The sequence below is a fragment of the Alosa pseudoharengus genome, unplaced genomic scaffold (genome assembly GCF_046254945.1).
Source record: "Alosa pseudoharengus isolate Yale_2024_CS ecotype anadromous, Long Island Sound unplaced genomic scaffold, YU_APseudo_1.1 YU_APseudo_1.1_scf_14, whole genome shotgun sequence".
Lineage (NCBI taxonomy): Eukaryota > Metazoa > Chordata > Actinopteri > Clupeiformes > Clupeidae > Alosa > Alosa pseudoharengus.
This window is the reverse complement of record NW_027468609.1, coordinates 14930796-14945459: the sequence shown is the minus strand read 5'-3', so window position 1 is coordinate 14945459 and position 14664 is coordinate 14930796. Positions and strand designations below refer to the sequence as shown.

General features: G+C 44.1%; 2 protein-coding genes across 3 annotated transcripts in view; one reads left to right on the top strand and one right to left on the bottom strand.

Annotated features, from left to right (window-relative positions):
* Window positions 1-155: 155 nt before the first annotated feature.
* sigmar1 (sigma non-opioid intracellular receptor 1) lies at window positions 156-3751 on the bottom strand. Its single transcript, XM_076283938.1, has 4 exons — window positions 3298-3751; window positions 2171-2371; window positions 1727-1819; window positions 156-1425 (listed from the first exon to the last, which is right to left on the bottom strand). The coding sequence occupies exons 1-4, from the start codon at window positions 3584-3586 to the stop codon at window positions 1196-1198; spliced, it is 813 nt and encodes a 270-aa protein (XP_076140053.1). The 5' UTR covers window positions 3587-3751; the 3' UTR covers window positions 156-1195.
* A 254-nt stretch (window positions 3752-4005) lies between these two features.
* The window catches only part of galt (galactose-1-phosphate uridylyltransferase), a 93450-nt gene continuing 82791 nt past the window's right edge, over window positions 4006-14664 (top strand). Inside the window, exons 1-6 of one of the 2 annotated variants that reach the window (XM_076283935.1) lie at window positions 4006-4162; window positions 5865-6034; window positions 7123-7198; window positions 7635-7683; window positions 10986-11115; window positions 13599-13655. In XM_076283935.1, the coding sequence (XP_076140050.1) occupies window positions 4126-4162; window positions 5865-6034; window positions 7123-7198; window positions 7635-7683; window positions 10986-11115; window positions 13599-13655 (519 nt within the window). In that variant the 5' untranslated portion in view covers window positions 4006-4125. Of the gene's footprint in view, window positions 4163-5864; window positions 6035-6163; window positions 6258-7122; window positions 7199-7634; window positions 7684-10985; window positions 11116-13598; window positions 13656-14664 lie in introns of those variants that run through there. The other variant, XM_076283936.1, reaches the window with a different exon arrangement.

The following is a 14664-nucleotide window of genomic DNA, read 5'->3' as shown; positions in this document are numbered from 1 at the left end:
AGCTGCCACAAACTCAGTTTCGCTACTCAAATGTCTCAGATCTCGTGTTAATTGGTGCCCAGAATCCATTACGTATGAGGGGTGTCTTTCCATTGTTCCAGAAAGGGCCTGAGTGTTGCTTCACAAGTAGCAGTATATGAAGTATGACAGAAACCTTTGCAGATGTATTGTATTTTATTATTTCAGCATTGTTAATCTCATAGTTTTCCCCCCAAGGGTAATGTTCCACAACTAAGTGCCACAATACAACCTTTTTTGGTCTTTCTTTCCCAGTAACAGCGGCATGTGTATTTGTAGAAATTAACAAGATAAGTCAATGCAGTTCTACTGGAATTTTGCACAAAACAAAAAAACATGCATGTCTGTCCTTATATGTACAATATGTACAATAATAATGCACGGACATATAGCATTCTCCCTTTCACAACAGTTAGAGAACAACTGTGTCCCCATCTACCATTTAACCAATTGTTAAAATATATTCCACTAGGTAAAGACTGTGTAGTGCAGTTGCATTTATTAGACAGAACATTTCAGACATTACCAACTGGGTGGAGGGAGCATGCAGGACTGAGTTCATGTTTACAGTACAGCTTTGTAGTTCATGACAACAATGACAACTACAGTATCAAACATGACATTAACATAGATTTTGACACACCCATAACTCTAGACTGACAGATTTATAGGGCAGTGCATCTGTGAATGATACAATGCTTTCTGGACCAGTAAGTGAGCATGGATTATAAATTCAAATTAAAACTGAAGAGATTCACTGAAATCATAACATGGGAAAAAAAGACCACTGTATGCTTGGATTGCGTGTCAATTCCAATTCTCTCAGGGTGCATGCACACGACAGTCTGTCATGACACTGCCCAAGTTCTAGATCTTATATCACATTCTTAATGAGAAAAAAAAATGTGTAGACTGTAAACAGAAAAAAGGAATAACCAGTAGCTGTAGTTGTAGACTGGAACGGAGCTGTGGACAGGTTGATTAGTCAGTATTAAAGTGTTCAGTTTGCATCACAGCCTGTCTGGCTGGCCTTTGCAGGCCTAGGACATCTTTTACCAGTCATCAAAAGTGCTTCACAGTTAGCCTAGCCCATGTAGGACAGATTCAGAACACAGACAACAGAGAGAGAGAGAGAGAGAGAGAGAGAGAGAGTGAGAGACTGTTAAGATCTGTTTGGTCAGAAAATGCCAGCCTCTGTGAGGAAGGTGTTCGCCTCCAGCAGCAAGCCCTTCATGTAGACCCTCGCTGTGTAGAAGAGTGTCAGGAAGTCCTGCGTGCTGAAGGCGGTATCGGCCAGGGCGAAGCCCAGCGTGGACGGGATGAAGCCTCGGCCGTACTCCACCATCCACGTTCCGGCGCTCCACTGCACGGACGTCGCCTCGCCCACCGCATGCACGATCGTATCGCCTGGTAACGCAACCACACAACAGGAGACATCAACACACACACACACACACACACAGAGATATAAATCCTAAAAAACACCAATGCGGATGGAGAGCTGTGAGGCACAGATACAAGGAGCCCTGCATACCCTGAAGTGAATCATGCCCCCCACACATCCGGTCACACTCTATCTACAAGTGACAAGTCTTAAGACATCAGGCTCTGATTACATCTGATCTTTCAGAAGTCTTTATCAGTTCATTCCTTGTATCTGGCTGCAATTACTTTCACATCACTGAAAAAAAGACACGGCCTGACTCACCGGGATAATACATCTCACTTTTCGTGGTTCCTTCTTTCCACTGCCTAAACGTCCCAGAGATGATGGTGTCTGATATCTCTGCCCAGTAACGGCCTGCACATAGAGAGATAGATAGAAGAGGGAGATATGGAGAATAAGAAGACACAATGAGGATGACAAACATCATTAGACAAGATCCTGACACTTTCACACATAAGGTATTTCTAAGTACATAAGTACATTTCTAAAATACATCAAAAGCTCATTAACATGCTAATTACATGTTTATACAATAAAAATACAGTCAATGGGAAATACAACTATTGTATTACAATACATACATTTTGGTTTTAACAGTAAATAGGCTTGTTTGTAAACTTACTGCTGTGTGAAATCACCTACCATGATATTAGCCTTTAATAATTTAATCTCAATACAAACACAGAATGAGACAAGGTCACCTACCCGAGTGTCCACCCGTGTCCACTGCAGTTCCAAAGAGCAGGACGTACTCGGTCAGGGAGGCGTGGAGCAGACACATGGATCCCATCCAGCCCCCGGCGTTCACAAACACCCACTGGAGGTCCTCATCGTCCAGGATGTGACCTGGGTACTTCTTACGAAGCTCCACCACCACTTTGGCAAACGCCTGCTCATGATCCTGACCTAAGGCAGCAGGTAAACAAAGACAAAACCTCCTCAAACTGTACTATCAAAGGTTTTAGATTTTTGTTTTGTATTTCCTAAAAAAAAAACACTGCCCTGTCAATATTGGGACAAGACAAAGTGTTGGGCAGGTTCAAGGGCCAGATTCTAAAGATAGACACGACTGTGCAACAAGTATTAATACAACATGGAGAAAATCGCTCAAAGCAATCGCTCAAAGCATTAACCAGTAAACTATGGATTCCACATGATGATAGATTGGTACACAACATCTCAGAATAAACTTTAAGAGTATGGAAAAAATATACCTCATTGTTCATACCTCAACACTTTAACTAAGCTCCAGCTCTACTAGTGAACTAGTGCACAGGTGTGTGTGTGTGTGTGTGTGTATGTGTGTGATCTAGAAACAAAACATGTAAGTCTCTGTCTCATGCTTGATCTAAACATTTTAAGGTTTCATTTGGGAGGTCATACCCTTAACAATGTCCCTGATTTAAAACTGAATGTAGTGAAGTATTGACCATTACTCTGTGGCATGTCTATGCCATTCCATTGATAAATGACAGGACAGACGTCGAAGTACAGAAAAAGTAGAACTGTAGCCTTCATAGCAACGCATTTCCATGAGTCTGTGCTGTCAGTCTGTATTCCAGTGAAGACTGAGGCCAAATATAGATTCACCTAAGATGATCATGCTTACATTTGACCTGCTGAAGGGGCTGTTAATGTAATGTACTCCTCTGAAGTTACACAGTGATGATGTATAAGAAAGAAATTTAGTATCAACTTCCAAAATAGCTGACAGGGAAATCTACTGAGCACAGCAAAAACCAAAACAGTAATAACATTGACAATTACGAATAGATACAGGAAACGTGTTGGCCTACATTTGATTTCAGTGTGTATGATTCCACTGAACTTACCCGCATACTGTTTAGCCAAGTTAGCTATGTCTTCCTTGTTGAACACATACTGTTTGTTTACCATCCAATATCGTAAGTACTGTATAACCAAAAATAAAACTCCACTTGCCACGATAAGTTTTAAAATTTTGTTAGTCAAAGACATTGTTGAGCTCACAAAAATACGTACGAAATACAAAAAAACTTTAACATAAAACACTGTACCACCTGGCTCTGCTACAGATCGAACCGTTTCATTCAGTCCCCCATTGTTTGCTAATACTGTTGAAAAGCTAATTCCGACTAGCATGGTTATGGCATGGTTTGATGTAAAACTTGGAGCCTATTTTGACCAATAGGAAATTGGCAAAGATTGCCGTTAAGCCAATGAAAACCCTGAAGAAAGTAGTTCACAGATGTTAACTTCAAGTACGTCATCGTGGGTATATTAATGTGCAAAGCATGTCTTCACAGTTCTAAGGTGTTTCTCTTCAGATACAGCAGGAACCAAACTTTAAAATGTATACCATAACACTGATCAAACTTTAAATCATATATTATTTCTGTACAAAATCTGAACCAAACGCAGCCCAATTTGAAGCGCTAACTGGGCGAAACAACGAATATAAACAACTGCTGAACTACGTGTCTGCGTCTTCTTAACGCAGTCTTACTACTTAGAAGTTATCACGAGTCTTTCTATGGTGGCCGCACCACGCTAGTGCGATCATGACCAATGAACTACTACACACCATAACTGATAAAGCAGGAAGCATTGTGATTTCAGCTTAAACTTTTACCCGTGGCCGTGATAAGAAATAGTTGGGGTTAGATCAACCTGACGGTGCAATGGACAATGACAACAAACTCGTGTTTGATCCCAAAGGTAGCGCTGTCACAATGTTGTCGTCTCTGCATTGCATGTCAAGCTACAAGCTATTGCTATTGTTGTCAGTGAAGTTAAATGCATCGGTCGGACTCAAAGCTCATGTGACAAGATTGTAAAAGCGCATGTTAATTACAGAGCTTGCTCCCGGATATGTTACAGCTTTATCTTTAACCTGAGTTACACAGTACATTCTAAAAATATGTTTTAATTTTCTCTGCTCTCTCAACACTTTTGACATCGCACTGCGGCTGCTGCTGCACAACATCCGTAAGGGTGAACTCGTGACAATTTGTCGGGCGCATGCTCAGAAGGTTAAGCGCGGAAAGGCTCACTTTACAGTTTTTCTCAGACGCTTTGGTACATTTCTCAGATTAGATTTGAAATTCTCAAAACTACCTGTTCAATCTTCACACTATTGTGTCTCTTGTGCACATCAAAAAAGCAACTTCTAATTTCTTTGACAGGCATTAGTTCATAACATAAGTCTTTAATTGCAAAATGGTTGAACAAGTTGTCATAATATGTCGTTGTTGTGATGTGGATCAGAATTTGTGGCCCAATAGACAGGAACGTCAGAACGACAGCACTGCATGTACAGTTTTCCCTAAGAAGATTGTCCTATGTTCACATTTTTACTTCTGTTTGTTTTTCTTTGTGGTATGCAGTGCTGTCTTTTCCTTTTTTGGGTGGCAATGACATCGTAAATGTGACTCTTGTCCAGTCTCTTGCAATCAAATTCAGACATACAGTAAGGTGTAACCTACAATTTACAATAATTGTCATCATAACTTTAGCCATAGTTTAGCCATCAGAACATCCCTCCAGAGTACACTGTTATATTGACAACATGACTAAGCAATTTGACTGTCTTATCCATACACAATGAAACAAGGACTTGAAATTCTGATGGCACTGACATATTCATTGACACAGACATTTACTTTTGAGAGATGATCTAAGGATTTTGAGCAAGAGACTGGCTTTTGCAGGTAATCCATGATGTGTTTTGCTATTTGTACGAATTGTTTTGAGAAATGCACTTACTGTTTTGCAAATGTCGAAGATGATTCGAGAAATTTACCAAAGCGACTGACAAAAACTGTAAAGACACCCTAAACATTTTTTTTTTACCTTAACATAACGTTTCTAATCTCATAACATGACGAACGGCACTTCTGCCATTGTTTGAGCGACAATTTACAGTGTATTCAGGGGACAGGCAGCTAGCGGATGGTGAGGAGATGTTTGCTGTATGAGAATTTCTTTTTAGAAACCACGTAACATCACTTCGAGCACCTTTAACTTAGCGAGGCAGAAAATAATAAACTTGTATGACCTATAATGATTTAATCATAGACAGACAATCCAACGTGCAGACAAAAGTGCATTTTTGCATCCAGTGGGTATAACTGTTACTGACATAGATGGTCATAATTAATTTTTATTCAGTCAAATTTAAATAATACTCCAGGTAGTCAAACTTAAGTTTTCAGTGGAATATCCACAGGCCTTATATTGTTGCAAGACAGGCGGAGGTGAAATGGATGCAGACTCTGGTGTCAGACAGTGGGACTGTACAGATAGACTACATTTACATTCAGCAGACTTTTTTTTATCCTAAGCGACTTTCAAAAAGGGGAAGAGACTTCCAAAAATGAGGTTACAATGGATCCCTCTAACTGCCTGTGTCCCAACTCAGAGCATCAGCATCTGCGCTTTAACCCCCTGCGGGGCTCCTGGGTGCTGGTGTCTGCACACCGCATGAAGAGACCGTGGAGCGGACAGGTGGATAAGCCTCCGGAAGACAATGTGCCGCGCCACGACCCCAGCAACCCCCTGTGTCCGCGGAGCACCAGAGCTAATGGACAGGTGAGAACTTTGAGACGAGCGCCTGCCCGTCACGCATCATCAGGCCAACATACACCTGCGGGCTTTTTTGTTTTGTTTGTGGCAAGTTGTGCTGTGTTGCCGCAATATTAACCTAGCTGTGTGGGCAGATTTATAGAAGGGCAAACTATCTATCCTACAAGGGTGTTTATCCTGAAACATGCATTTGCATTCAACAACTCAACAATGCCCTAAAAAGTTGCAGGTCAGCAGGTCTTTTCTTTATTTTGTGCTTATTCTTCTCCGAAACTTTCCTTTTGTTGTTTATCTGTGTACATTATTTATTTATTTAATGTTTTTCTTTTTTTGGGAAAACATGATAAACCGCTGAGCATTGCTTATGACTTGACTTTATGCAAACTTAATATGTTATTAAAGACACATTTTCCTGCCAGAGGCTTTGTGTGTGTGTGTGTGTGTGTGTGTGTGTGTGTGTGTGTGTGTGTGTGTGTGTGTGTGTGTGTATGGGCTTTGCCTTTGCCTTAAGTGAACACATTCTTACTTCCAAAAACTGATGTGTGGGCAGTAAGTGGTGAATTCACACTGCTAGACAGAGATGTGATGAGCTTTTTGTCTGCCACAGTGTCTGGGTATGATGGACACCTTCATAACTTCTCATTATCACTGTTCTCATAATAGCCCGTCCGACATGACTTTTTTTTGTGCTTACCTTATCCGTCCTGTGCCGCTCGTTCCTCAACGTGAGAGGGCACCTGAGGGCTCGTTTAAGTGATGTTGCTCTCTCGTATTGATGTATCGGCGTACGGGATTGTGGGACAGTGCCGGGTGGTGATTGAGACGGGATCATTATCATAACAGCCTTATCCATTTGGCCTGCCCGGACAGAAGCCACGAGACAATATCTGTAGTCTAAGCAGATTTTAAAGTACCAATTTAGCTTGTAAAATTGGCTCTGAGCGTCTCATAACCCAGATCGCTTAATGTGCTGGCGCTGGCAGGGCGGTCATTGAGAGTGATTGAAACTGGCGGTCAGCGATATAATCCTTGCTTGAGCTGGAGACGTGGGTGTATTTTGCTGTCCTTTGACATTAATGTGTCTTCCATTGCAGGTGAATCCTGATTATGACGGCACCTTTTTGTTTGAGAATGACTTTCCAGCTCTCCAGCCAGATGCCCCAGACCCTGGTAAGCTCTAGACGTTTTTTCCCCCCCTTTAGACGAGTGAGTCTGCAGGACGTTCTTCCAGTTTTGTGGGAAAGGGAGTTGTGCTGCCTCAGCTGTTAAGGGTCCAGGTCACCAACCATAGGAGGATGCAGGCTCAAGTCTTATGACTAATGTTTGGGGCAGAGGTGAAACCGCTTCTGCAGGGTTTATGGATTAAACGTTATATGCCTCTGGCACTGGTATAACCTCAGCCCGCAAAAACTCATCTGCTTCAGGGCCGCTTTACATGTACCTCTTGACCAGCACTGTGATACCAGTGTAGTTTTGTGTGTGTGTGTGTTTGTGTGTGTTTGTGTGTGTGTGTGTGTGTGTGTGTGTGCATGCGTGTGTATCAGGAGCACATTCCCCACTAAATGACCCTTATCACACATGAGTTTTGCTTTTTTGCTTTTTTCAGGCTCTGACCATCACCCTCTGTTCCAAACCAAATCTGCCAGGGGCGTCTGGTAAGATGGAACCTTATCTGCTGCTTTCAGCTCCACAGCTCAGCTATGGCTTTGATTGTTCATGTGCAAATCATTTAATGTCTCATATACGGCACAAAACCCAGTTACATAATAATCATTCCATTAAGTACAGCGTATGCTATAATCATTAGGCCCACTGTGTGACAGGAATTTGGTACTCTGTACTTACAATAACCTTACTAACAAGGATACAAGGAGGTTTATTTGTCACATACATAGAAATACTAACGTAAAGCATGTAGTTTGGTGTTCAGCAAATTTCGTTTGGTGTTCAGCTGTTTCTGTGCAAATGTGAAGAAAGAAAGATCAAGAAATATTTTTCATAAATAGCAAGAGAGAGTATAACATAAGCCTAACCTAATGGTAATCTTAATGCCGACCCTCTTAACCTATTCTCATGCAATGGCAAAGTATGACTGGGCCGTCGCCTTGGTTACTCCACATATTGCTCTCAATCCATCGTGCAGTTGCACTGCAGGAGACGGTATTTGGTCTCCTGAGTCGTATATCTATTGCCTAACGCTTAAGTCTTTCCAAGTGAGTAAGTCGTAGATATAGATGATGGATAAGCATTAAATCAGATGTGAAAATGGGTCATTCTGGCTGTTGCTGTGTTGTAGTGGACTTAAACTGCAATATAGGCATCCGTCAGACCATATTTATTTGTAATATGTGTTATTGTTAGGGACACGCTCACTGTCACTGCCGGTGACAGAAGAGTATAACTCTTGTGAACTTCCGTAATGTGATCTTTCAGGGTCACGGACACAGATCCACGACAGATTGAAGTCTTTATAGTGTTCCTGTTTTACGGCTGTGGTGAGCGCAGCGGGGGAGGAGGCTCAAAGCTCACCACATGCTGTCCGAGCTCACAGGTTCATAAATGTGGTAAATCTCCAACTAAATGGAATCAAATGGCTTTAGAGGCAGTCCAAGAGCCTCTCCTCTGCAGTTCCACTGAGCACCATTAGGAGGCGCTATTGATCCATGTCAATTGTTTCACTGATTTTATAATAGGATGTGAAGTGAATTAAAGTGAATGCAGGCAAAGGCATTCATTTTAATAGTTGACACGTCTTCACAAAATAACAGAGCCATCACTTAGCTCGGGGGAAAAGCAAGTGAGAGAAGAGCTTCTATAACATTTTTTGGTATTGCTCCATAAAGTAGCTCAATCTTCTGGAGGAGCTTTTATGCTAATTGAACCTTGACCCCTGGACTCTGAGAAGATCATGGTGAGACGGTGGGCTTAAAAGAGCCTTTCTTTGAGGAGTGACACCTGATTTATGTGTCTGTGAGAAGACTGCGGATGAGCATGAAGGCATGTTAAACATCAGTGGATGGGGTGACAGGAGCCTGTCGGGGTTTTCCACATGACTTCGGTACACCTGGCTAAAATCTTAATTTAGTGTTGAGGGACCGCCTGGATGGCATCTGGAATTTTTAAATAGGGAGAGGATATCTGTGTGTTGCTAAGGTCATTCTTACACACACACACACACACACACACACACACACACACACATGCTTTGTGTAAAAGGGATCAATTTAAGAAGGGACTTGCAAAGAGGCTCAGAATGCATTAGCATGATAACACATCCTCTGTGATGGACAAAACCCGGCAGGCTTTGGGGAAGGAAATTTAACGAAGAACGCAACCTTTATTTTTGTCAATGTGAGTCGCTAGTTCTGTGAGCTCACTAAAGGTGAGGAAAGGGTAAACTGTGGAAGACTTAAACTTTGTTTCCATATAACCAAAATTGATAAAAAAAAGACTTCTATATGTTTATCACCATATGGATACAAAGGCGCGTGTGTTTGTTTGGGGGCGGTGTCTGTAGGTGGGTACAATAAAAGCCTTTGATGTGATGTACCACGTGATGTAATAGCACTAATTGTACACATCTGTGAAAAAGGACAATAAATAAACTGACAAACTAAGTAACTACTGTAACTAACTAACTTACTAACTAACTAGCTGAGTAACTAACTAGCTAACTAACTAACTAACTTGCTAAAAAACTAGCTAACTAACTAACTAACTGACTGACTGACTAGCTAACTAGCTAAGTTACTAACTAGCCTTGCTTGGTGCAGAGACTCCACATTCACCTCCACCCCACCACTTAACCTTCCCATCAGCCCTTCCAGAGTCACTCTGCTGTGGTGCTCTGATGGCCTGGTGCCCTGATGCGGTGTACCTGTCTGCTCAGTTGCTCAGTCATCCAGCCTCAGGGTGGATCGCAGCCCCAGCGAACCTCCACAGGGCCTCCTTGCATTTGCCATTCTCTTAAATGCGCAGGCCTCGGCACAAATAAGGCATGAAATGAGAGTGTGCAGCACTATCAAAGCAGAGCTTCTCTCTGTCACTCCTCAAGGGCTTGTCCAGAAACTACACAGCCAGGGAGGGACATGAGGAGATGATGCATCTATGCATGACTTTGTCTGGTCCTCTCCCCCCTACCCCTTTCTCTCTCCCTCCCTTTCTCGCTCCCTCTCTCTCTCCCTTTCACCCTCTCCATCTCTTCTCCCTCTGTCTCTCTCCTTCTCCCTTCTGCTCTCTCTCCCTCCCACACACTCTCTATCTTTCTCTCTCCCTCTCTCCCTCACTCTCTCTCTGTCTCTCTCTCTCTCCTCCGCTCAGTGGAGTAGTGGAGGCTGCTACCGTGTAAGTCAGTCAGTGAGGCAGTGATGTTAAATACATGAGGATGTTGCAAAGCCTGATCCAGGATAAGCTCTAGGCATAGAGGAATCTTTCCGAGCTGTCTGGGGTGGATGGGGGATTTCTTTTTTTGTTCTCCTCTCTCATCTATAGGAGTGTGTATGAAGGGTTGCACAGGCGCTGCTGCGATGTGTGCTGCTCTCTCCCGGGAAACCGATTTGGCTGAGGTGTTATTCGTCTTCAGATGAACGCTCCAGCGCACTCTCTCCTTCCGTCTTCGCCTCTGTCTTTCCATTTCTCTTAGCCGTCTACGAGCTTCATTTTCCATGTTCCTCTTCCTCTCCCTCTCTCTCTCTCTCTCTCTCCCTCTCTCTCTCTCTCTCTCTCTCTCTCTCTCTCTCTCTAGCACTCCGCCTCCTCTGTCCTTAGAGTCAGTGGTAGTTGTATAATAAATTTGCTGTTACCAGCAAACAGCTCATGGTATTTCAGAAGACATTCTGTTGGAGAGAGGCCCTTCTTTGACAGAGTGTTTATGGAAAGCTGTTTGTATTTTCAGTAAATGAATGATGTTTAATGATGCTAACTGCTGATACCTGTGTGCCGTCTGATTGGTCCACAGTAAGGTCATGTGCTTCCACCCGTGGTCTGATGTCACACTTCCTCTGATGAAGCCGGAAGAAATCCGCATGGTGGTGGACAAGTGGGTGGAGCTAATCGAGGAGCTTGGCCCCTCCTACCCCTGGGTGCAGGTACTCATATGACACTCCTGACCTACCAGATTTCTCTCCTGACTGTCCAGTCTCTGCACTTTCATACCTGACCAACCAGATCCCTTTCATATTTGATCTACCAGACCCCTTTCATACCTGACCTACCAGATCCCTTTCATACCTGACCTACCAGATCCCTTTCATATCTGACCTACCAGATACTTAGGTCAGTCAGATATTTAATATCTGACTGACCTACCAGATTCTTTTCATACCTGACCTACTATATCCCTTTCAACCTGCACCTATACCTACTGTAACAGATATTTGACCTACCTGATCCCTTTCATATCTGACCTAGCTGACACCTTGTAGTAGGACTATCTGGTATCATCACTGGGAATTAAAGTTAGGCCATACTATAAACCAATGGCATATTTCTCACTGTAGCATCACAGCTCAGCTCATGAACAAAACACAAGTTCTCTTGGAATAGATTTAGAATAGCGTGGACTTAGAATACCCAGTCTATTGCCCCTCTGAAGTTCTCCCACATTGTGTAACCCCCCCCCGCCCCCCCCCCCTTCGGCATGCAAATCTCCTGACACAGCTGAAAGCTGAGACTGTCCTGCCGCGTGGCTTCTACTGCCGTCGGTTTGCTCCTGCTCTGCCTTATCACTGCTAATTGGATCATTTGGGACCCTGGTCCTCCTCGTCGCCCCTCCTCTGAATCGATCAGCGGGTGATGGGGCTCTCTGTGTCCCCCAGCGCATTAGGAACTCTTTATGGGGGCGCAGATGGACTTCAAAGGGCAACCATGCAAAGTGATGACTGGAAGCTGGAGGTGGACTGTCACTGTGCAAACTCTTAAGAGACAGAGAGGGAGAGAGGAGGAGGAGTTGGTGTGTGTGTGTGTGTGTGTGTGTGTGTGTGGCATGTGTGTTTGTGTTGCATTAGCATTACTACAGATCCCACCGTTTCATGCGTGATACTGATCAGGCTGTTAGCTGGGGACAGATAGACGTCACAGAATCTCAGTAGCCGCACCATATCTTTGTCAGTAGCTGACTGATTTGTTAAGGTGTTGGTCAATATTTGATTAGTTAGTCATGCTGTCATCTTGCAAAACCTTCAACATTTGTTTAGGGGTTGTGGACACACACACACACACACACACTGAATCGTCCCATATTAAAATGTATCGTCTCTGAGTCATAGTAGTCCATGTATCTAGATACAGAACTATTGGATCATCTTCGAAGGAAGAGATGCACAGCCTAATTAATAGAGGAAGACTGATAGAGAATATGAGAGAGAGAGAGAGAACATGAGAGAGAGAGATAATATGAGAGAGAGAGAGAGAGAGAGAGAGAGACTTGGCTTAGTCATCTGTTGTTATTTATCAATAAATCCTGCAGTCCCGTGGTGTGCTCTTAGGGCAGACATCTTAGCGTGGTTGGCCGAGTGTTTCGGCCCCGGAATACAGATGAGGTGAGCTCCAGACCTCAAGCTTAAAGGGCCTGTCTTCCATGGACTCACACACACACACACACACACACACACACACACACACACATCTTGCTCCAGACTGCAAGCATTAAGGGTCTTTGCACACACACACTCTTCTCCGCTAACGACTCAAGCGTCTCCTGCAGTGTTAGGTCACGGCTTGTTCCTCTGCGCATAAACTTGGCGCTTCACGCTCCTTGGCAAAAATCTGTTTAACACATCAGAGCCTCACATCAGCCACCCCCCCCCCCCCCCCAAACACACACACACACACACACGCTGACTCTGAGATTTACAGACCCTGATGAGCAGTGCCTTTAGACAAGTCAATATTTATCAAGCGAGGTAGTGAAGGGCAAATCCTGTGCAAAGCCTTTGATGTGGCCTGCAGGGGAGAGGGAAGGAAGAGGGAGACTTCCTCACCCCAGAGTGGCACTCCACATCTTTATTTGGGTGCCTTTCCGCCGTGTGTTGTACGTGTGTGTGTGTGTGTGTGTGTGTGTGTGTGTGTGTGTGTGTGTGTGTGTGTGTGTGTGTGTGTGTGTGTTTGTGTGTCTCTTTCTGTGTGTGTGTGTGTGTGTGTGTGTGTAATGATTAGAACATATCTATCTTGTGTAATGATTTTTCTAAAATTCTAATCATTTTGTTGGAGGTATAATTTGATGTTTTGGGTGTACTGTTCAACCTGAGCAGAACAGTCCTGTTTTGCCGACCTATAGTTGTGTTTGAATTCTTTAGACGCCATGTGTTCTCTGTGCCTCGCTGTTTCCCTGGACATATGGCAGTGTGAGAGAGTGGACCTCCGTCTGTCTGTGTTAGTGTGTATTTGCTAGTGTATGTGTCTATGCGTCTCTGTGTCGCAGGGAATATCTGCCAAGGTTCCCCTCTGTGGGTAAACTTTAGTTCTCTCTCTTCTCTCTTTCCTTCCTTCCTCTCCTCCCCTCTCACTCTCTCTCTCTTCCCTTATTTCCTCTCCTCCCCTCTCTCACTCTCTCTCTCTCTTCTCTCCTCAGATATTTGAGAATAAAGGAGCGACGATGGGCTGCTCCAACCCCCATCCCCACTGTCAGGTATGTCTGGCTGCTCTGCACACACACACACACACACACACACACACACACACACACACACACACACATACGCACACACACACACACACACACACACACACACACACACACACACACACACACACACACATTCACACACAGACATACAGTCACACACACACACACACACACACACACACACACACACACACACACACACACACATACACAGACACACACACACACACACACAGACAGAGACTCATCCTAGGTGCCGCCTTTTCTCTTTCCAGCCCAATTAGTGTGGCAGCCTGCTGGTTCACTCCAGCAGAGGAGACCTGGAAGCACTCGTTTTCTCTCTCTCTTTCCCTCCCTTGCTTCCCTTCTTCCGTTTTTAGAAGGGGAGCGACATGTCCCTGCGCGGCGGTGTGCGGTGGCCATCTGGAGAGCACCTTTAATGGGGTTTAACTGTCACACTTTTCAGGGGATCTGAGCAGAGGGGAGCGCTAATGTGAGCGGGAGCTTAACGACTCCGCCGACACCAATTACAGAGTAGGGAAGAGAAGCAGGCAGGTACGCAGACAGGTAGGTAGGCAGGCAGGCAGACAGGTAGGCAGATATGCAGGTAGGCAGAAGGGCAGGCAGACAGATAGGCAGGTAGGCAGACAGACAGGAAGAGAGGCAGGTAGGTAGACGGATAGGCAGGTAGGTAGACAGATAGGCAGGTAGGTAGACAGACAGGTAGGTAGACGGATAGACAGGTAGGTAGACAGACAGGTAGGTAGACGGATAGACAGGTAGGTAGACAGACAGGTAGGTAGACGGACAGACAGTTCGGTAGACAGATAGGCAGGTAGGTAGACAGACAGGTAGGTAGACGGATAGGAACGGATAGACGGAACATACACAGTCCATGCAAGACATGAAGACAGTACAGCATACACAGCCCATGCAAGACATGAAGACAATACAAAATGCAAATGGATAAAATACAAGATGTCTTAAAAACATATACAGAAAAGTCTGGAGC